At 43.8% G+C, this 23,008-nt stretch overlaps 1 protein-coding gene across 2 annotated transcripts in view; it reads right to left on the reverse strand.

Moving 5' to 3' along the window:
* The window catches only part of LOC146860185 (dual oxidase maturation factor 1-like), a 465,978-nt gene that overhangs the window by 37,726 nt on the left and 405,244 nt on the right, over nucleotides 1-23,008 (reverse strand). For both annotated transcript variants that reach the window (XM_085644025.1, XM_085644026.1), the window contains 2 exons: nucleotides 5,943-6,077; nucleotides 561-774 (listed from right to left, as the gene is read on the reverse strand). In XM_085644025.1, the coding sequence (XP_085500151.1) occupies nucleotides 561-774; nucleotides 5,943-6,077 (349 nt within the window). The remainder of the gene's footprint in view (nucleotides 1-560; nucleotides 775-5,942; nucleotides 6,078-23,008) is intronic.

The following is a 23,008-nucleotide window of genomic DNA, read 5'->3' on the forward strand; positions in this document are numbered from 1 at the left end:
TGATGGCCAGCCATCTAAAGAGAGGGTTTGTTTTTGGAATAAGAAACTAATGACCCCCACATCTCCTGTCCTTTACTGCCATGATTTTCTTGGTTGTGATGGACAAAAAGCCGTTACACCCTAACTAGGGCTGATGGTGTAAGATCCTTCCTCTGTTGGCTCCTACTCTGGCGGTCCATCGGAGGAAGTAATATGTCGACGGAGCCAACCAGGCTGCTGTCGAAAGAATACTGATGGTCTACCCAACTGTCAGTTCGGCAGAAAGTGTACGTGTTTACAATGTAGTACCTTGTTTGCCAATTCTAAATCAGCCCGTCATTTTTTCTTTAATGATGTTAACCTGTGTTCAACTGACAGTGTGGTTGAAGTACAGGTCTTTATATTCTTGGGGATTGCTCAACTTTTCGATCTTTTACCAAAGGTTTATCTTAGGACACGAAGTTAATGCATTTTAAATGGATTTGTTCTCAATTATGTTTGGTTGTGGGGAACCTTTAATAAGGATGCAATAGACCAAAAATACCAAATTACCAAACCAGGCACACCCTGACTTGTCTTACCACATCATGGTGGATGCATAGTATGCTGAGATCCGGTACTGGCTTTGAACTGCGCAGGGGCTGCCATAGGTGAACTTTTCTGCCACATACAAGATGGGGTGGGGGAGGCCACGCTCCAGTGCTTTCAAATAGTCCTCATCAAAGTGTTTCCCCAAAATCCAGTCAAATTTCTCGTTGTAGTTGATTGTTTCATTCATTTGGTTGATAGGGTTTCCTACAATGTACAGAAAGGAGAGAACATGAAGCCTTATTCAAAGTGAGTCTAGAGTTCCAAATCTAGTGTTAGTGGGATTCTCTGAACTAGATCTACTACAGATATTTGTGATGTTGTTTAGTGATTCATTAGTAGTGCTACCCACTTTAATGTAATTTGCCTCAGAGGAAACTTCTGTTTTACCCAAATGTTAGAAAGTAGTGTCTACCCTCTACAAAAAATCTTTGTAGAACAACATACTATAGCCTTATAGCCCGCCTTAGTGGGCTATACCGGCTTTTAAAGGCCCGCTCAGCTTTAAAGGCCTGAGCCGAAGGCGAGGGCCTTTAACAAGCGAGCGGGACTTTAATAGCAGGTATAGCCCAGCTACGAAGGGCTATAAGGATATTAGAACATTCTGCCACTAGAGGGCAGAATGTTCTATCAAAAAAAGACAAAGGCTTCAGGGAGCGCGAGGGGACAGCTGTGAGCAAAGAAACATTGGAATGTTGGAGCTCCGGGATTATACCAGCCATTGTAAGCCCGGAGCTACTCCATTGTTTTCAATGGAGCTCCCAACATTCCAGTGTTCTAATAATGAACGTTTCACTCATTTGTTGCAGTAATCTTGTCTTTGGTAACTGAGAAACACATTAGTGGCTAAATGATGAATATGCCAAGAGTAGGAGAGCCTCTTAAGTTTCTTGTGGTATGCTCAAGAGATTTAGGCTGCATCCCATGGACCTTTATAGGCAACTTTCTTAATTGGAAAGTCTGGATTATATATATTAATTGGTCTCTCTTTTAATTCATAAAACAGGGACCATGAGAGAATATTTTGTAGATTATTCTAGTGCAGCATTCTACATAAATATATACATAACTTTAAACAAACTCTACAAAATAATTATTCTCTATGATGTGGATAAAGGTCTTACTGTGTTCTTTTAAATTAATTGCACCACTAGCATGATAAGCACCGTCAGGTCCATGCTACTGTCAAGCTGTTCCTACACCAGCATTAACTTTGTGACGTAGCTCTGGGAAGAAGTGGGGCCTAACAAGAAGTATTACCAAAGGTAGTTATTCGGGAGTTTAGTGGTGAGGGAGGCGACAACTACAGCTCATATGCAGTCACATATAGGTCATTGTTGACCTATTTGCCCGTACTAGGGGGGGGGAGGGTAGGGTGGGGAGGTTGGGTGGCACGGGTGGCCCGGGAAGTGGGAGGTGGGGTAGGGGGGGTGGGGTGGCGGGTGGTAACGGTCAAGCACTTGGTACACTTAGATTAGTTCAGCACATTATAATACATTGCAAAATAACTTCATTGTTCGATTGGCAGCATGTTCATGACTGTATGGTTATCTTTTTTGAATTACAAACATCAGAAGTATTTATAGTCAGGTCGCTTGTTCCTAAAAATGTTTGTGGGCTTAATGACTCCAATAAAAGAGTTAGAGTTGCTGCTTTACTAAAGACATTCCGATTAGATCTGGTGTGCCTCCAGGAGACACATATAGAAGGTTCAAGAGGGTACATTCTCGAGCAGCTCGGTTTTACACTTTTGGCTAAAACTAAACAAGGGACAAGAACGAGAGGGGTGGCAATATTAGGGAGAACTGGAGTCGGGACGGTGGGGAGAAAACTGGAAGATCAGTGGGGGCGCTGGGTCATAATGGAGGTAACTGTCAAGGGGGTATTGTTTACAATAGTCAGTATTTACGGTTCAACAGAGGATGACCCTGACGTCTTCCAATACTTAGATATAGAGCTGGCACAGTGGCCAGAGCCAATTGTTTGCTGTGGCGATTTCAATATTCATGATCATAACAGCTTATTTTTGAAGCCAGGCGGACAATATAGTGGGAGGAAGAAGAAGACACATAGGGCTCTTACAGATATGGTTCAACACAATTCCCTGGATGACCCCTGGATTGCATTACATCCACATATAAATGGCAGTACATTTTACTCAGCCCCTCACAAGGTTCTGGTCAGGCTGGATTATTTTTTAATTTCCAGGTCCTTGATGCAGGGCTCGCAGATCGATAGATATCCTCGTGCTGTTTCCGATCACAATCCTTTAGTTTTAACAATTAGAATAGGGAAGCAACAAAGTAGGTTGTCCCACTGGACGTTCGAAAGGAAATTATTAAAAGATGAGGTGTACCGAGGGTTTATGGAAGTCTGGATTAGAAACTATTGGGATATAAACAGGGGGTCAGCACCTCCAGGCGTGGTTTGGGATTCCTTTAAGGCTGGGGTTAGGGGCGAGACCCTGAGCTTCGTCTTAGCAAGGAATAAAAAGGAGAGACTCATTGATATAATGTTGCAAGCTCAGAAAGGTGAGGCTATTCCCGAGTCATGGAGAGGGGCAGATATTATTGTGATTTTAAAAAAAGGAAAGACCCCGTCACTACCAGGCTCGTATAGGCCAATTACGTTAATGAACTCGGATGTTAAAGTCTACTCAAAAACGCTGGCAATTAGACTGGCCGGCATCATTGAAACTCTGGTAAGCCCCGCACAGCACGGCTTTATCCCCGGGAAGGGAACTACGCTCCATGTCAGACAGGTTATTACAGCGTTCGATGCAGCAGACACCCTAGGAGATCCAATGGCGGCCCTTTTTTTAGATGCAGAGAAGGCGTTCGACCGGGTCTCCTGGGGCTACCTCTGGTTGGTCCTGAAATGGATTGGTATAGGGGCGAGATATATGGTAGCTATCCAAACGCTATATAAAGATCCGACAGCTAGAGTAAGAGTCAATAGGGGAAGTTCGCATCCAGTTAAGATTACTAGGGGGACTCGACAGGGGTGCCCTCTGTCCCCCCTTCTCTTTGCTTTATATATAGATCCCCTATTAAGAAGGATGGAAGCTAATCACAATATCCCTCCCATGAAGTACAACACTGTCGAGGTTAAAACCCTGGCATACGCTGACGACGTGGCCATTCTGACATCCAACCCCATGCTGGCTATAACGGAGGTGGAAGCAATGACACAAACGTTTGGTCAATTATCAGGATATAAATTGAATAGACCGAAGACACAAATAGTGGAGAATAGGTACTCTGACTGCCACGACTCTAGAGTGGTTAGTTCAGCAGTATACCTCGGGGTAACAATTACAGCTGACTTAGACAAGTTGGTAGAGGGAAACATGACCCCACTCTTAAGCAAGGTAAAAAAAAGATTTGGAGAGGCTGAACAATTTACACCTATCCCTGGTTGGCTGTACGAACGTCATTAAAATGCTAATTTTACCTAGATTCTTGTATTTTTTTAGGACTATTCCTTTATCTTTTGAAAGTATTTGTTTCAATATGCTGGAGGCAACATTAAATAGATTCATCTGGGCCCAAGGCAAGACACGGAGGGCATATAGGTTTATTTCTCTCCCTAGGGAAAGGCGTGGCTGGGGTGCACCGGATTTCAGGTTATATTATTGGGCGGCAACATTACAATATATGCAGGGGTTGATAGGAGGGAGTGGAACTGATTCAACATCGACCTTAAATTCCACCAAATTTTATGCCACTGTACTAGGGGATGAGTTGGGAAATTGTTTCTTGAACTGTATCGATTATGGGTATTATACAAGAACGAGGTTCAAGACTGTCTGTGCGGCTGTCAAAGTGTGGATAGCCTTCCTAAAGAATGCTGGGTTGGGAAGATACAACAGATATACTAAGTTATATAGGAATAAGTCTTTCCCTGCTCCAATATTTGCTGATAGGACAATGGCGGGCTGGGCAGACAAGGGAATTACTCAGATAGGGGATATTTTTGATTCTGACGGAGTGTTGCAGTTCACAGATCTATTAAAGAAGTTTGGTATTGATAGACAAGACTTCTTTAAATATCTCCAAGTAAGAAGTTTTTTGAAGAACAAAGAAGGAGGACCAGCAGGATTTGCAAAGAATGAAATATTAGAGAATATTAAGATGCTGGGGGACTGCACAATTAGTAGTTTATATGCAAGTCTTATTAAGAGGAAATCAGACGACATTGAGAAGTTTAGTAAGAAGTGGGCTGTGACCCTCAATGGTGAAGAGCACTGGTTCCAGGATTCACTCGATCTGGGTCGCACAATTCTTTGTTCAGCCCCTTTGCAATCGCAACATTATAAGACTTTATACTGTCTATATTTTACGCCTGCCAGGATCCTCAAATGGGGGGGTACTGCAGGAACTCGGTGTTCTCGTTGCAACCTGGTAGGTGCAGATATTGTACATATGTTTGCGTCTTGTCCCCAACTGTATGCTGTAATAAGAGACATAGAGGCGTTTATAATTAGATCTCTAGGCATACAAATTACACTTACGCCATTGTGGATATTATTGGGGATCAACCCAGATGCTGATACACCGCAGAGGGAATTTATGTTTATGGCTATGGCAATTTATAGACTTATGATAGCTAGGGCTTGGCTGGATAAGAACCCCCCAGACTGGCATATATGGTTGGCTAACCTCTTGGCAATATATAATTTAGAAAAACCTATATATGAAAGAAAGGGAAAGAGAAAAAGACTGCTTGGGCTAAAAATATGGGAACCTATAATTAGGTGGAAGACAGGTTATAGCCAATGCTAATTAGTTGAAATTTACTATATTATATGTTATAAATATAATGGTGGCTAATTTGTTTTATTGATAATTGAAGCATTAATGTATATTTTTGTGTTTTTTGCTGCCTAAGAACTTAATGAACTTGATGAAATGTATGATAACAAAATGTATTATATGTGCTAAAATGGTAAAACAATAAATAACAAAAAAAAAAAAAAAAAAAAAAAAAAGAAATGGAGTTTACACATTTTTAATTTGCAAGTTTAAATCAAATTCAGTCTACTTTTTGGTTTCTTCTAGATGTTTTATGCAAGAACATCAAGTTATGAGGGTAAAGGAAAATCAAACTATCCATTTACTTCTAGTAGATAGTACCTCAGAACTACATGCGAGTGGTGTATACACTCGCACTGTAATTGCTCCTGCTGTGTCTGTGACAAGACCTATTTGTTCTAAAGCACAGCTAATCTGACCACTTTCAGCAGACTCGAAAAGAAAAATACTAGGGATCTGATCAGTAAAAGCATGGCACCAGGACTGCTGTGTATTTGGACCATTAGGCCAAGAGAGTAAGGGTCTCTTCACCATTGCGGATACATTTGTACAAGATCTCACCTGTTAAAGTGATGTTGAGCCCTTTCAGTCCAACCCGCAGCCCGATGTCGACATTCATGACGATGTTGCTGAATGATTTATAGGTGGTATTCACATTGACCACGCCTGTTTCCCAGTCGCTGCTGAAGTTAACAGCTGTTAAAATTCAAGGAAAGGTCTACGTGAAATTTAGAAAAAACACAGGGTTAAAACCCATTACTCAGTCTAAAGGTTCTCTTAATGAAGCACTGCACAGCAATAGATTGCTTTCTTGACAGTTAAGAGAAGGGACAACATTGGATCTCCATCCAGAAAGCTTACACTCAGTGAGAGTCACGCCTTCCAATGGAATAGGGAAACATGGAACAAAGACATGGTTAAAGGTAAGGTAACTTCCTTAACATATGGTTACAAAATGCAAACCATAACTAATACACTAAATCCAGTGTTTACCATTTATGTAACAGAGGCAATTACAAATTTCATAAATGATCTCTTAAGGTCAGATTACGTATAATATTAGTTTTAACACCTTCAAGGAGACAACTATGAATATGATATCATTGGTTTGAATATCTGTTGTTATTCACTGATGTTGTGCTTTTGGGAGTTACTTATTGATATACAAATTCAGAAGTCAAAAGCATCGCATTTGGTGTTTGAGTTATATTTGGCATTGCTTTTACGCGACTTATGGATTGCAGACCTAACTATAACTTGCAAACCTGTGTTTTTCGGTTTTAATTCCTAACATAGCTGTAATTTAACTCTGTGTTAGACCTGTAGACTTAGAGTGGTCTTACCCTAAACATTTTGCCTTACGCTTCCATTTTTTGTTGATCTCGTTTTTGTTGACCTTAGACACTGTGAACTTTACCATTGCTAACCAGTGCTAAAGTGTGTGTGCTCTTCCCTTTAAACATTGTAAAATTGGCATACACCCAATAGGCACTTTTAATTTACTTATAAGTCCCTAGTAAAGTAGTACTACTTGCACTCATGGCCTGTAAATTCAATGCTACTAGTGGGTCTGCAGCAGTCATTGTGCCACGCACTTAAGTAGCCTTTTAATCATGTCTCAGGCATGCCATTACAGACCTATGCATGTAATTTAAACTGCCATTTTGACCTGGAAAAATAAACCTTTTTTCAGGCCTAAATCTTCCTTTTTAATACATATAAATAACCCTTAGGGTAGGCCTTAGACAGCCCGCAGAGCAGGGTGCTGTGTATTTAAAGAGTTGGACATGTACTTTTAGGTTTTACATGTCCTGGTAGTGAAAAATTCTTACATTTGTTTTTCACCACTACAAGGTCTAACTTTCTCATAGGATAACATTGGGTTAACTTATTGCATTTGATAAGTGCTAACTTTTGATAGGGAACATGTAAACCTTTCATGTTTGTTGTCTAAGAAATTGTAATTAAAACTCCTCTTTAATGGTACAGTCACAATTTTTAAAATGCCACTTTTAGAAAGTTACTGCCAAAAAGTGTCTTAATTCGTGCACCAAGCTGCCGCACTGCTTGTGGAAGAGAAATGCCAAAGTGAACCATATCATCCGTTTTTTAGAAAGTTGGCATCTTCCTTCCCTAACTATTCGGTGCCTACAGCCTGAGTAACATGACTGGGTGTAGTTATTATTATTACTTAGAAGTTTGATATAGCGCTGGCTGGACCTAGAGGTATCAGAGCGCTTTACAAGGGTGGGAAAGAGGTCATATTATGGAACAATAAATCAACAGTAACCAAATAACATGTTAATAAAAAAACTAGGAACTACTTAAGTCAACAAACATTACAGAACACCAAAAGAGAGAGCTAGGGCAATATACATCAGTGATATCAAGATACAGGAGATCATGTTTTAGAGTGGTGACGTGAAAAAGGGAGTAAGGGCAGGTGAACAGCTGGGGGTGAGAGGATGAACAGTCAACAGGGAGGGGAGAGGCAAGAGGGAATATTTAGGAGGGAAGGGACAGGACAGAAAGAGAACGGAGAGAGATAGAGGAGGAGGGTAAAAGGGAAATCAGAGTCAGTAGGATCTGCATCCTACTGACTCTGATTTCCCTTTTACCCTCCTCCTCTATCTCTCTCAGGGGATGGGGGGGAGGGGAGGGGAATTTGGAACAGGGTGCAGGTTAGTCACCCCAATATTTATAGAGGAAGTGTAATTTGAGTTATTTCTCTAAGCTGGAGTAAGAGGGGTTACAACATAGGTCTTTTGGGAGGGCATTCCATATGATTGGGGTGTTTCCGGAAAAGGAGCGAGGCTAAGTGGATTTCTTTTTTTGTAAGGGAGGGACTAGGAGGAGAGCGTTAGAGCTTCTTAGGGGTCTTGTGTTGCCCTCTTTGTGAATTTTGTTGGTGAGGTATGTCGGGGTATTTTGGTTGAGGGCTTTATGTGTGATGCAAGCAGTTTGGTAGGCGGACCTGCCTTCAATGGGGAGCCATTTAAGGGTTTTGAGGGCAGGGGAGATGTGGTCAAAACGTTTGCAGTCGGAGATGAGCCTTGATGCAAGGTTGAACACAGATTTAAGCGGTGCAAGGTGGATATTGGGAATTCCGGTTAGGATGGCGTTACTGTAATCAATGCGCTAAAGGACAAGGGATTGGACAAATAGTTTAAAATCTTCATTGGGGATGAAGGGTTTAATCTTCTTTAGATGACGTAGGGTAAAGAGGGCTCCTTTAGCAGAGTTTTTGATGTGAACATTGAGGTTTAGTTTAGTATCAAGGGAGATACCCAAGGATTTTACTGAGTTGGCAAGGGATAGGGAGCAGTTAAATGCACTGAGGTCAGAGATCCGGGATTGAATGGGGAGGAGGGTGGTTTTAGGGGAGAAGAGAATGATTTCAGTTTTTTGGGGGTTAAGTTTGAGATGATTTAATTGGAACCAGCATTGAATCTTGATGAGGGTGTTGTTGAGGTGTAGGATATCTGCGTGGGATTTGATCTTATGGTAGATTTGGGAATCATTGGCATAGAGGTGGTAGTTGATCCCAGCTTGTTTAAGTATGAGGGTGAGGGGTTCCGTAAACAGGTTAAAGAGAGAGGGAGAGAGGATAGATCCTTGAGGAACTCCAAGGGAGACCGGAGTAGGCAGTTGGGAATTTTAATTTGCTGTGATCGGTGTTGGAGGTAAGAGACGACCCATTTATGAGCCGTGCCATTAAGGCCGAAACGATCTCTGAGAACATTAAGTAGAGCCGCATGGTTGACCGTATCAAATGCAGTTGAGAGATCAAGGTGGATTAGTAGGCAGGTCTCACCTTTGTCAAGGGAGTGGTGTATGTCGTCGACAATGTTGAGCATAGCAGTTTCAGTGCTGCAGCCTTTCCTGACGCCAGATTGTAGGGGGTCAAGTAAGTTGAATTCATCAGCGTGTTTGTCTAATTGGAGTAGGACAAGTTTTTCAAGGGCTTTGGAAAGCAGGGGGAGGTTAGAGATGGGGCGGAGATTGTTAGGGTTATTGGGGTCAGTCATAGTGTTTTTAGGTCTCGCTGAGCCCAGCGCATGCGCTGGCTCGGAGAGACATTTTCTATGTGAGTTTAGAAAGTGCTGCTGGCTGGCCTAGCGCTTGCGTTCAGGCAATCGTGCACGCGCGCAGCCGGCCACCAGCAGCACTTTGAAAACTGTGCTTTAGCGTGTCATCGCGATCACTTTCGCTTTCAGAGCGATCGCGATGACTTTCGCTTTTATGGCCGCGTAGCGTTACTTTTACTGCTGCGCGGCCAATGCTTGTTTTCAATGCTGAAGCGACTGCATTTTAACATTATTTACTGCCCTGTCGACTTATCCCCCACACTTAAATATGCTTTCTCGGACTGTGTTCCACAACTCCTTACTTCCTAAACTAATCTCACCAACTTTGGTGATTTCAGTACTTGATTTAACAAGCTGTTGTTACCTGACGAAGTGTCTCCATTCACCATGAGTCAACTCTAGGTCTGAAGTGACCATCACCTGACCCGGTCTGAGCACCGAGTCCTTAGCCATGCACCCTGTGTCCTGCCCACAGGTAAGCACTTTTGCCAGGCTGTTCCCCCAAGAGTCCACCTTGCATCGCTCATGAACAGATTGCTGCAAAAGGTGCACATCTGGCCTGCAGGCTCACGTTTGATGTCAGATTCTGGCAGGTACTTGATGGGGAGATGGAGCCAGTAGCTTAAGAGGTCTGAGGCAGGTGTGCTGTAGGTTGTCTCATAATCATAAAGCACAGGTACTGTTCAAGGTGTTGACCCCCAAAAGGTGTCAATATGTCAGCGATTGTTATACAACCGTAAGAGGTGCATGTGCTAACCGCCAGAGTAGTATTTAAAGGGGCACCGACTTTCAATAATGAAATATAGTATTTCTTTAAAAGGCCGAAGCATTTCATTTATGTGCATTAAATTATTACACTACTACCACTCGCAGTATAACAATTTAGTGCATTAAAGTAAAATGCTATTGCATGTTAAAGAAATACTGTATTATTTCACATGCAAAAGCGATTCAATTAAGGGCATTAGATTGTGTACTACAATGAGTGGCATTTATTAGAAGTGATAGCTTCTAAACATGAGTCATTTTTGCCCTTAACCCCCTGGCTGGATGACATGGCAGTGAAGAACAAGAGACACATGGTTTATCATATTCACCTTGGGCCTGGGTTGTGATCAGAGATGGGCCAACATTGTGGTTTATTAAAAACTGCTGGAGAGGTTTGTTTCAATTCCAAGGTGCTCTGTCAATTACGGCTTAACCGCTTGATCCTAAACAACTGATGTATTTCACTGTGCCTCTATATCTTTTATCATCACATTTGATTTGATGTGATGATAAAGGACAAAGACGGACAGTGAAATAAGGCAATTGCCTAGGATTGCAGAATGTAATAATGAATGGCAAAGAGGTTTAGTCAAAAAAGGCAATTGCCTAGGATGACACAGTTTGGTCAAGGAAGGAAGCCGGGATTGATGACTGATTTCTTGGTTTCATGTTGAGCGATACAGCCACTACATGGATATTTCCAAGTACACAACCATGACCCACCCCCCAGCCCCCTCAAGAAGAGGCTAGTAAAACATGGAGAGACAATCACGTGCACCTTATGTCTCCTACGGTGTCATAGATGAAGCAACATTATAGTCTTGAACAATATCTCAAAGATAGATTTTTTATTAGTGCACATTTTGAACTGAAGTATGTCAAAGTATTCTGAAATGTGATAATAAAGGACAAGGAGGTAGAGTGAAGTACGTCACTTCTCTAGGAGCACACAATTTGGACAAGTGGGAAAGCTGGGATTGGCCCAAGTTTCCCGATTTCACGTTGTGCAATTCTGGGATTAGGTGAGTTTCTCAATTAATCAATCAATCTCGGTCTTGTTCACATTTTACCCTAAAGGGGGAGATCTAAAACCCTGGTGCCTGGTGTTCCCACATTTGGTTAGGTCAAATTAGATTGGCAAACTAGAAATTGTATGTACTATTTTATACATTTTCCTTTAAGAAAGCTTATAACAACATTTATTGTCAATTTGTCTCATGAACCTGGTTATTTCTGAGGGAACTCTGGCAATCAGCGGCATAAATCAACTTCTTCGCCAGCTCGACTACAACACTCTGTTTCTGACAATTGATGATACAGGACGCAGGTTTGTCATGTCTTCATCGCTACTTTTCCATGTAGTAACGCCAGAAAAACGGAGGTAAGTAAGACACTTGAGTTTATTCGTCAGATTCCCTCAATTGCCTCCATACCAATCATCATTATTCTGCCCTCACCGCTCCCCGCTATCAACGTTCCAATCTTCCAACAATACAGGGAGGACAATGACAGAGAACAAAGAACACTATAATACACGTATAAATACACAATGTTAATTTATTCCATCCGAGTGGTACAAATATGTGAATATAACAGTGTGACATTTAAGGTACTGTGAGCATGTAGTATGTGATGTAGTGTAGAGATGATGTATATGTATGTGTGTGGGTGTTTTTGTGTGTGTGTGTGTATGGTTTAAGAGTCAAAGTATCTAGAATATATTATATAAGGGAGAAAGTACCCCCTGCTGTATATTATAAGGATATTGCACATCACAGAGTAGTTCCACAACCTTATAGAAGAACAAGACCGAAGGCTGAGTTCCTTTATAAGGTTATGTAACTCTGAGCTGACTTGCAAAATTCTTATCATGTATGCTGGGGGCACTTTATTCTGCATAATACGTGGCCACACCATCACCTTTCCCATAAAGAACTTAAAAATGTGGTGTGTAGATCTTTCATATGAAAGAGCAAGCATGTTTGCAAACATGAAGAATAAAAATAAAACCTCTAGTGCAGATATTTATTGCAAACAGATTTTAGAAACAGTTTAACACAAGTCAGTTTAAAAAACAAAAGCTGCAGTAACTCAGAATTTGTAGAAACATGCAGAAAGATTCTAGCTATATAAGGAGTACAAAAAATAAACATACTCATTCTGCTTGTCACAGCAAGCTGTTAAAAAAGAGGATAAGAAAGAAAAGCAACTTTCCATTTTCGTTGCTTTAAACAGCTGCTTCAATTATGCTCCGTGACCTGACCTGACCTTTAGCGCTGCTGTGGCGAGAGTTTTAGTAAGAGGGTTTTGGAAGTGCAAACTAGTGCTTTTTTCTGGCCTCCAGCTACAGTGCATGTGCGCCGGGCGCGCACACCATTTGTCAGCCTACGTGATCACTTTCGCGGCCGCTTTGATGTTCTCAGTAGGCCTCGTGGCCACTGAGAATATCAAATGGGCCGCGAAAGTGCACACCATTTGGCCTTAGTCACTGGACCATAAAGGGTTAAGCGAGCTTCCTTTGATCGCGCGACGTGCCCTACCCCCCTCTCTTATCCCACTTCCTGCTACACACATGCACGTACCACTCCCGGGCGATCGCTGCGAAAGCAGCCAACGCTTGTTTAGAATTGTATATACATAAATGTTGTCAAGCACACACATACACCAAAGAATAAAAGAAGGCGCAGCCCCGTGAAAATCAGAGCCACAAACAAATCAAAGATCAACAACAAAGTATTTTATTTAGTATTGCATTGGTCCATCTCTCACTCCCCTCCTGTTTTTCGCCCTGGCATCCTTACGCTCCTCCATGCTGGGGTTTCAGAATGAGACTTGAGTGCTACTCTAGGGCTCAAAGTGCAACAGGGCAGTGCAAACTCCCGAAACACTGCCTTACTGCCCCATGTGTCTGAGCAGCACATTGCTGCTTGTGTAGACAGTCGGCTGACAAGTAGTAAACAAGCATTGGCATAGCCAATAGGTCTCGCCTTTGGGACCTTATAAGTGTTTAGCCATGCAACAGTTGCATAACAAAATACTTATAAGGTCCCAAACGCGAGACCTATTGGCTATGCCAATGCTTGTTAAGAAGGGGGGTGATTTGTCCAAGTTGAAGGGAGGAGGGGACACTACCTGAGGCCAAGGAAGTATTGATGATAGAAGCCCAGGGTGGGGTAATGATGTGTTTTAGGTCTTGGACTAGGTTAGAGGGGAGGGGGTCTTTGGTGTGGGAGGAAGGTTTAAGTTTAGAAATGATATTAAAGACATCCTGTTCAGAAACTGGGTGAAAATTATGCCAGGAGGCATTGTTTTTGAGTTGCGAGTTAGTGTGATTGGTTTCAAGAGGGATGGAAATGGGTAAATGCGGGGAGAGATCATGGGCGGGTAATATAGAAGAAGTATGTAAGAGAAGATGAGAGTGGGGAGAAGGAGTAAGCTGGGAAGAGGTGTGAGTATTGTGATCCGGGGGTGCGGGGAATGGGGAGAGTGTTATAGAGGGGATGTCTGGAGTGATTTGGGCGGTGGAAGGGATCAGATTGGGGAGGAAGGAGTGCTCAATCTTCGCGATTTTATCCGAGAAGAAATTAGCAATTTCTTCACATCTGGCAGTCGAAGCCAATGGTATATGTGGTGCGGAAGAAGTTTGGTTACGAACAATATTGAACAGTTCTCTGGGTCTGTTTTTTGCCCGATCGAGTTGAGATCGGAAGAAGGATGATTTTTCGTTAAAAATGTGTTTTTTGTAGGATGATCTGGCTAGTCTGAGTAGGGCCAGATGTGCAGGAGAGGGATGCTGTCTCCAGGTTCTTTCCGTCAGTCTAAGTGTACGTCTTTCTTTATTAAGTTCTGTGTTAAACCATGATTTGGATGGGATGGTTCTTTGATTTCTTAGTTTCAACGGGGCCAGTGGTCAAGGGTATCTGTGACTGCTTTACTGAAGTGCTCAGTAAGCTCATTTGCGTTTTGTGAGGGAGGGATAAGTAGAAGTTGATCATAGAGTTTGGGCTCGAGTACTGTAGGGGGGATGAGGTTTAGATTTCTGGTCAGTTTCCTAGGTTTTATGATTTTGGTGGGGAGGGGAGGTGCCATGGCAGCTTTGGTGAACAGGACAAGATGATGGTCCGACCAGTCGATGGGTACAATATTAGATGAAATGGCCAGGTCCTTATTAGTGATGATAGCGTCAGGAATGGCTCCTTTGGAGTGAGTCGGGAATTGACATAGTTGTACGAGGTCATTGATCTCGAGGAGATTGGTGAGGAGGGTGATAGAGGGATCGTCAGTATCAATCCAATGGAGGCTCAGATCTCCAAGGAAGAGATTTTTAGCATTAGATATTGAGGGTTGTGTTAGAAGGTTGGATAGCTCATCGACGAAGGGTATAGGGTCACCAGGAGGGTGGTAGATATTATGTAGGTGAATTGGGAGGGAGCCTTGAACTTTAAGTTCAGCTTCAAGATATTCAAATGTGGAGTGTTCGGAGTTGTTAACAAGAGAAATCAGAATTTCGTCTTTAAATATGATGGCTAAATCACCGCCAATTCTGTCAGTTCTATCTTTTCTAAGAATAGAATATCCTGGAGGGGAGAGTCTAGGATGCTCGTAGAATGATCATTAAGCCAGGTTTCCGTTAGGAACACAATGTCGATGGATTCACTAAGGATAGTTTCGGAAATTTCGGTGGCGTGTTGGACAGCAGAATGACAATTGACAAGCATGCATGTGAGGGGATTGGTGTTACATTTGGGAGGGGGGCAAGAGTGGATGGTGGTTAGTTGAGGCAGGGGTCTGGGGGAGGCGGGAGAGAGGGGAATTCTGTTAGTCCCTAATATGATGGGGATGTTGGAGTATAGGGGTGGAAGATTATAGATTGGAGAGTTGGATGGGTAGGAGTTGCATAGGTCGTTGAGGTCGGCCAGGGAGAGATGGCAGGAGGTGCGGAGAGGTCTATGCAAACGGCAGTAGAGAGGAGTCGTTCTTCCTGGTCTGTTGTTAGGGGAGTTATTTTTGCCCTTCAAGAGGGCGTAGTCCCTATAAGGGAGGGTTTTGGTCTTATGGGCATTGAAATCTAGTCTAAGAAGAGAAAGATCTCTAGAGAGTGTGGAGATAATGCGTTCTATGTTGAGTAGATATTGGGATATAAGAGTGAAATGGGACATAATCGGAAGGGAGGGAGAAGATGGGGAGTTCAGTATTAGCTTTGGGAGGGGGATTGTTAATAGGAATTGGTGAGAGGTCCGCAGGGGGGGCAGGCGGAGAGCTACGGTTGGAGGGTGCGAGAGGATGTGTGAGGCGGGGCAGGAGATACGAGACCATAGGTGGGCGAGTGAACTGAAATTGGGAGCGAGTGACTGGTAAGGAGTGGGATCTTTTCAGGGGTAGGGCAAGGCGAGTATTTCTGTGGGTGAGAACAGGTTTTCAGAGGGGGAAATGAAGGGGCTGGAGGAGGAATATAAGTGGAAGGGGGTAAGGTGAGGAGAGGTAGGCATTCATGTTGGGGGGGAAAGGAGGGGAGGCGGAGGGAAAGGAGTCGGGGTAGTAGGGGAGGGGGAAGATGGGATGTTGGAGTGCGTGGGGGACTGGGAGCGTGGATGAGTAGAAGAAGTAGAGGGAAAAGGAGCGGTCAGTGAGGCGAGTGGAGAAAAGGAGGGCAGCAAAAGAGTGATGTTGACAGGGGAGATATCAGTGGAGGGGGAGTGGGGTAAGTGTGTGGAGGGTGGTGTAATCTGAGGGGGAGGAAAGGGGGGGAGGATGGTGTGAGATGTAGTGGAGAGGCCGGTAGGGCGTTGTCGGGATGAGAGGGGGGAGGGTTTGGAGCGAATTTGTAAAGGTTGAGGGTTAAGGTGCTGAAGTGGTGTTCAAAAGTGGTGAGGTGGGATTCAGCGGCTTGGATGAGGATGTTGCCCGTTTTAAAGATGGAGATGTCAATTTCAAGGAAAGGCAGGTGAGAGGGTAGTAGATAATTTGAAGCCATAGGGAATTTTAATAGAGTAGGTGACAGGGAGATGCTGTGGGAAGATGCTTTTCCATTTGGAGATAAGTTTAGAGTAAAATATGTAGTTGGTTTTAATGGGGGAAGTGAGGCTGATGTAGTTATCTACGATAAGTATTTCTGGGTTTCGGATAAGTAATTTGTGTTTAAAGTTTTTCTTGGCATTTTTTGATTGATTCAGGGGGTAAAGAATGGACCATGAGTTAGGACCGTGTTTGGAGAGAGATGGGTCTTGGGGCTAGAGGTATGATTGAGAGGGGGCCTGTTGCGGGGACAGGAGTGGGAAGGAGAGGTAAGGGAAGGGGCAGGAGTATCTAGTGGCAGTGTGTGGAGAGGTTAGGGGACATGGGTGAAGTAAACACTGGAATGGAGAAGTTTGGGAAGGTGAGGAGGGGGAAAAGACAAGAGTATATGGTGACAGTGGGGGAAGAAGGAGAGGGGTCAAAGCAAGGCAGGAGATGGGGGTGAGAGCATGAGAGGGGAGGGGGGATTGTACGGTGCAGCTAGAATGAGACTGAGAGGGGATAAGGCAATCCTCAAAGGTCTCAGGGAGGCAAAGTGTGGGGAGACGGGGCATAGATGAAGGGAGGGGGTTGGGAATGATAGAAAGAGGAGTACCGGCGAGGGAAAATTGAAGTGGCGGGCAATAGGTATGAGAATAGGGCAGGTAAGCAGTAGGTGACTGAAAGTGCAGGTCTGAAGAGTATGTGAATAGGGCAGAGGGTCGGCAGATACGATAGGAAATGTCACAGTGAAAAATGCAAGGCCTCAAGGAGGCCAAAATGTGCGGAGACGGGGAATAGATGAAAGAGGGAGTGGGGGAGTTGGGAATGATAGAAGGAGGATTACCGGCGAGGGAAAATTGAAGTGGCGGGTAATAGGTATGAGAATAGGGCAGGTGAGCAGTAGGTGAATGAAAGTGCAGGTATGCAGAGTATGTGAGTAGGGCAGAGGGCCGGTAGATATGTTAGGAGATGTCACAGTGAAAAATGCAGGACAATATCCAAATACAATACAAATTAAATAAACACGTAGAATACAATAATCTAGAGCTGTAGGTGAGTAGCAGCACAAAAATGAAAAACAATATCCAAATACTATACAAATTAAATGAACATATAGAATTCAATCAACTTGAGCTGAAGGTGAGTGGCAGTACAAACCTGAAGACGGAATAAGCATAGAAGACTAAATAAATAGATATATGGGTAAATAGTCCTCGAGCGGGATAGGTGTAGAGAATTATACCCCTGTAGAGTCCCAGTTCAGAGGCAAAACCTCATGTCATAACAATCAGCATGGGGTTCAGCGCCTCAGTGAGCAAAAGCTCGCGGGTTCATGCTTGCTTGGGAGCAGTGCAGTTTTAAGTAAACCCAAGAAACATAGAAAAAGATGAGGTGCCTTCTTGACTGAGGGAGCATAGAGGCAGCCCACAAGGGAATGGAGGCGGTAGGAGAAGAGTTAAACAGGGGTCGCCATTTTGAATCATACGATCCCTGGGAGCGAGATGGCGGTGTAAAAAATAGAAGAGTTAGATAGGGGATGCCATTTTGAGTCCTGCGATCCCTGGGAGCGAGATGGAGGCAGAAAGAGAAGAGTTAGATAGGGGACGCCATTTTGAGTCATGCGATCCCCGGGAGCGAAATCCCCATGGCCCACCCCAGCAGGAGAGAGGCGTGATCTCGGGGGCATAGTCCCGTGGGTGTTTGCATCGGGCAGGAAGCAGCAGGACCCATAGGCGGCCATGCTGCGAGGATCCTGCCGCAGGATGGGGCCACACAACAGAGGGGACGGGTCAGCTACTCTAAGGCCCAGCACCACGATGCAGATGGAGGGCTCACACGTATCAGGTCCAGGGGCACGATGTCAGAAAGGAAGACAATAGCGGCCAAAGAGGGCGCTGCGGTCTGAAAGAATCATATGAACAGAGGAGCCGAGTGGCACGGATCCTGGTGTACAGACCAGGCAGGGAGCAGTGCGTTGCTGGAGGCTCGGTCCAGTGTCAGGGTCATACGGCTACTGGGAGGATCCAAGAGTCTGCTGGGATGCGGCTTGATCGATGGGACCACAGCTGGGAAGCAGTGCTACTCCTGGAGGGCTCCTGAAAGAATCCGATCAGCAAAGCTGTTCCTGGTGGCACAGACCATCGAAAGGCGACTGGGCTTGGATAAACCCAGAGTCTGCGGGGATGCGGCAAGATCAATGGGAAGCAGCACTACTCCTGGGGGGGGCACGGTCCAGCAGGAGGGCAACGAGGCCAAGGGAATCAGTGAGTCGACAGGGATGCGGAGTGATCATCAGGCCCCGGACAGGAAGAAAACAGACTGTATATGAGGGTGAAGCTCTAGGCAGCCGATAAGCCACCGAGGTCACACTGACGATAACACCATGGGCCGCAGACCGTGTTGATATTGCAGGTCTCACAGTGATCCCATATCCAGCGAAGATCCCACAAAACACACCGAAGGCCTGGTGTGGCAAGGTAGGAGAGAAGAAGGCGCACCGTAATTGCAGGTCCCGCAGCGATCCCACATCCAGCAAAGATCCCACAAAAATCACCGAAGGCCTGGTGCTGTGAGGTAGGAGAGGAGAGGGCGCACCGGAATTGCAGGTCCCGCAGCGATCCCACATCCAGCAAAGAGAGGAGAAGGCGGACCGATCGGGAGTCAATCAACCAGGAGGTAAGCTGAGTTTATTTCCAAATAAACTGGTTTGTTACAGAACTGCAGGCGGTAGGCAGGCGGATAGATGGCGGGGTTTGCAAGGGGATTTAAACCGATTTGGTTATCCTCAACCCAGGAGCTCTAACTGAGAGCTCCTACTTGGCAGCCATCTTGGTTGTTGTCTTGTAAAAAAGGTGGACTTTGTTTACTCCTCCCAGACAGCCACACAATAGAAGGATAGGTGTGCCAGGGTGGGCCATCAACTGGCAGGATGAGAGGCAAAGCTGGACACAGCCCAACTTGCAACTGAATAGGCTGTACCCATCCTTCACACAAAGGGCATGTCACAACTCTATTGTCCATGCAGCCCGCTTGGAGCCAGGACAGTGGAGGCAGGAAACTTCAAGGACTTCCAAGGAAATTCTTTGGAAACTTCTCCTACTTCAAAGTAGACACCAGGTATAAATATTAAACCCTCAGACCCAACTCTTCAGTACACTCCTGGACCTGTGATACTACAGAAGAAGGACTGCTGTTATGCTGCCAGTTGGACGGCCACTCAGCTGCCCTACTACTCTACTGTCTGCTACCCTGCTTCCTGGGATAAACGCCTGGACCTACACCCTTCATCACAGGCAGACGTGTCTACAAGGGTCAACTGACTGACCTCCTGTGCTGAGCTACAGGGACATAACAAGCTCCAGAGGTTTCCTGAAACTGCCCAGCTGATCTGCAACTGGACCTGAAACTGGACCTCCCTGAGCCCTGCTGGCCTCTCCTGGAGAGAATTCCTAGTCCTCATGTGGTGCCCCTCAGGTTCTAGACCCTTTTTGTGTCAGCAGTTGAGCTCTCTCCTCAAGAAAAGGAGAAATCCTTCGCCAATTCGAACCGGACCTTTGGCACCACGATCTTGTTGCCCGCACTGCCCACCAACGAAACGTTCCAGTGAAACCGACTCTTTGCACCACATCGACTGCCAATGGCGCCCTGCAATGAGAGATCTACACTTTGTGCTACAGCATTGGCCACTCGCAATGACTTCCGAAGCGGAGCTCCATCAACAACCATCTATGACGCCCAACAGGAAATTAGCGCTACAGAGACTACCAACCGTGGTGCCCACCTGCTGTTCGCACTACTTAGATGTTCAACTACAACACTCTCCCTGCTCCAAGCGGACCCTTCCACTATGAACGGAACTCTATGTGCTGGACTATGAAGATAATTATTTCAGCAGTGCTAATCTGCTGCCTGTATCTGGCCCAAGCTCCACCATGGTTAGTCTGAACTTGTGGCTTTCACTGAGTCTCGCATGACCACATAACTGCGAGTGGTGTTTTTGTACTTTTTGGCGCTTTATTTAACTGAAATCTTTAAAGTTGCAAATCTCCGATACTACTGACTGGGTCTTGTGCTGTTTTGGGGTCAAATTCATTACATTTTACTCTATTTGTTTTTATTGGTTTGGGATATTTCTTGTGTTGTGTTTTACTTTATGACTGTTTGAAGTTCTCTAAAAAAAACTTTACACATGGCCTCTAAGTTAAACCTGACTGCTTGTGCCAAGCACAGGCTAATTTGGGGATTGGTTGTGATTTCACCATGACACTGTGTTTTAAGTGAATTTCTGAGTTTTGTTTTAAACATAGTTATAACCAAAGTGAACCATAACGTTAACCTTGGATATTTCAGTGAATTTCTGTTCTTTTTGATCTTATAAAAATTCCAATAGTTTGGCTTAGTGCATAGTGCCCAACCACCTTAACTGACCAGCTCCTATTGTATGACCTTCAGCGGTGTGGAGTGGGGTTGTACAACCTCCACTGTGTGCAGCCTTGCCTAGAAAAGGGTTGGTGTCAGGGCCTGGCCTTTGGCCATATGTAGAAGATTTACTCTGTTAGTTCCCTGTTCATGTGGTTAATCTATAATATAATGAGATTATGAGGTTCACAAAAGTTCTTTATTTTCATGGTAAGTGTATTGATTATTTCATAGGGAGAGGTGACACAAGGGCTAGTATTTATGAGGTTGTGGGTGAGAGTGAGTGTGGGCTTATGGTTTATTGAGATTTCTCTATCAGTATAATTTCCCACAGTTTAGGCATGCCAACAATAAGAAGGGAAAGTAAAGGGAATCCCTTGCATATGCACTGTAGCGTTATCTTTAGAATTTTTTTTTTCCATCTGGGATATCAATAAGACATGTGGTAGGCGGTTCCAATTCTTATGTTGATCCAGGTTTCAGCTCACTGAACCAGGTTTGTGGAATCTGGAGAAAGAAAGTCCACAACACTACCACCTGGTGGAAAGTTAATGAAGTTCAACAGACTTTTAGCTAGGTTGCTTGAATGCAATTTTGCATAGGTATCTTTGGAAACAAGCATTGGCATAGCCAATAGGTCTCGCTTTTGGGACCTTCTAAGTATTTAGTTATGCAGCACAATATTCTTGGTGCAACAACAACTGTTGCATGGCTAAACACTTAAAAGGTCCCAAAGGCGAGACCTATTGGCTATGCCAATGCTTGTTAAATTTGGCTCTAAATTCGAGTCTGTCCAGTTGGATGCTGCACTTACTATTTATAAAGCATGACCCATTCCCATACCTACCTACAGCGCTGACGTATGGGGATACTCTGATCATGCTGTTGTACAAAAGAATGACAACATATATCTGCAGAGATTGTTATCACTTCCTTGTAGTACCCCTGTCTCAATTGTGCATATGGAATTGAGTTTGCAGTATATTGGGGATTTTATAAAAATTGCACCTATCCTACTCTCAATTTGGTCAAGTCCTGAGTCGGTATTAACGCAATCCATGAATAATGACTGTTTACAACTTTTTCAGGCCCATAAGATTAGGTGCTTGACCTTTGTTAAAAGCCAACTTCGTGTAATCGGGAGGGTGGAGGTGTTCTCTAATCTGACACCTATTGATGGACATACTAGGATTTTGGCAAAAAATGAATTATTATAGCATATCGCGGAGCACAGATGGGAGGGTGAGCGGAAGAAGAGTATGGTGGTGATGTACCTACCTTTGTGTACCACATCTGCCATTGAACCATATTTGTTGAGAGTGCTTCACCACCAAAGATTTCTTCTGTTGAGGTTTAGATTAGGTCTCGCCCATTTTCTGGTGTCCTACCCATCTAATGTTCTTTTCTGCGAGGAATTTGAAGTTATGCCCATGTAATAAGGTCACTCCTCAATCTGAAATGCATTTTTCTTTGTCTGTGAATGTTATAAAGTACAAGGAAATAGTTTTGAAAAGTCACTATTCAGAATTTTAAACATTAGGAAATGCAAAGAGGTTTTTGAGCACTTGCAATTAGTCCAGACAGATTAAATGTGTATCATGGTTCATAGATTGCTTACTCATGTTATTAATTACAGATAACTAGTGGGGAAATAACAGTGAGTTGTATTCGTGCCAACTGATTTAAATTTTGTATGGAATTTTTTATCATTAGGGTGACTGTTTTAACTTTGATTTACAGTTTTTTCTCTGGATATATATATGACCTTTTTTGCTACATTGATCAGTGTAATTGAAGAATCTTTCTGTACATATATCAATGTATCTAAATAATTACGCTTTTAATGTTTTTATCTGTATGCCTTTATGGCAGTATTAATGATGATGATGACCCAGGGGGTCAGGGTACTCTTACCTTGCCCCCTTATATCTTTTTTTATTTAAGGACTCTGGTACGAAGTCCCCAGTCGTAATATGGCAACTCCAGCTTTTCCTTTAGGTTGCGGGCAGGCCATCACAATGTGTGCTTGAGCATGTGGATCCACCGTGGTGAACCTACAGAGGGGGTGTAGTGTGAAATATACATACATTTTGAGCGTTAATTGCTCAAAAACTACTGAATGGATTTATAATAATTCACAAAAAGCACGCTTTATGGATCAAGATCTAGCTTTCTGACAAATTTGGAGTAATTCATTTCAAATATTTTGGCTGTGACTACGTCTAAAGTTCCTACGGAAAATTGCTTTGGAAAAACGCTTTTTGGGAGCCCCCCTTTTTCTCATCCTACTTCATAGATCTCTCCAAAACTTTCTAGGAAGGAACTAAGGTAGGTGAGAATTTAAAAAAAAAAACA

Source organism: Triturus cristatus, chromosome 3_1 (genome assembly GCF_964204655.1).
Source record: "Triturus cristatus chromosome 3_1, aTriCri1.1, whole genome shotgun sequence".
Taxonomy (NCBI): Eukaryota; Metazoa; Chordata; class Amphibia; order Caudata; family Salamandridae; genus Triturus; species Triturus cristatus.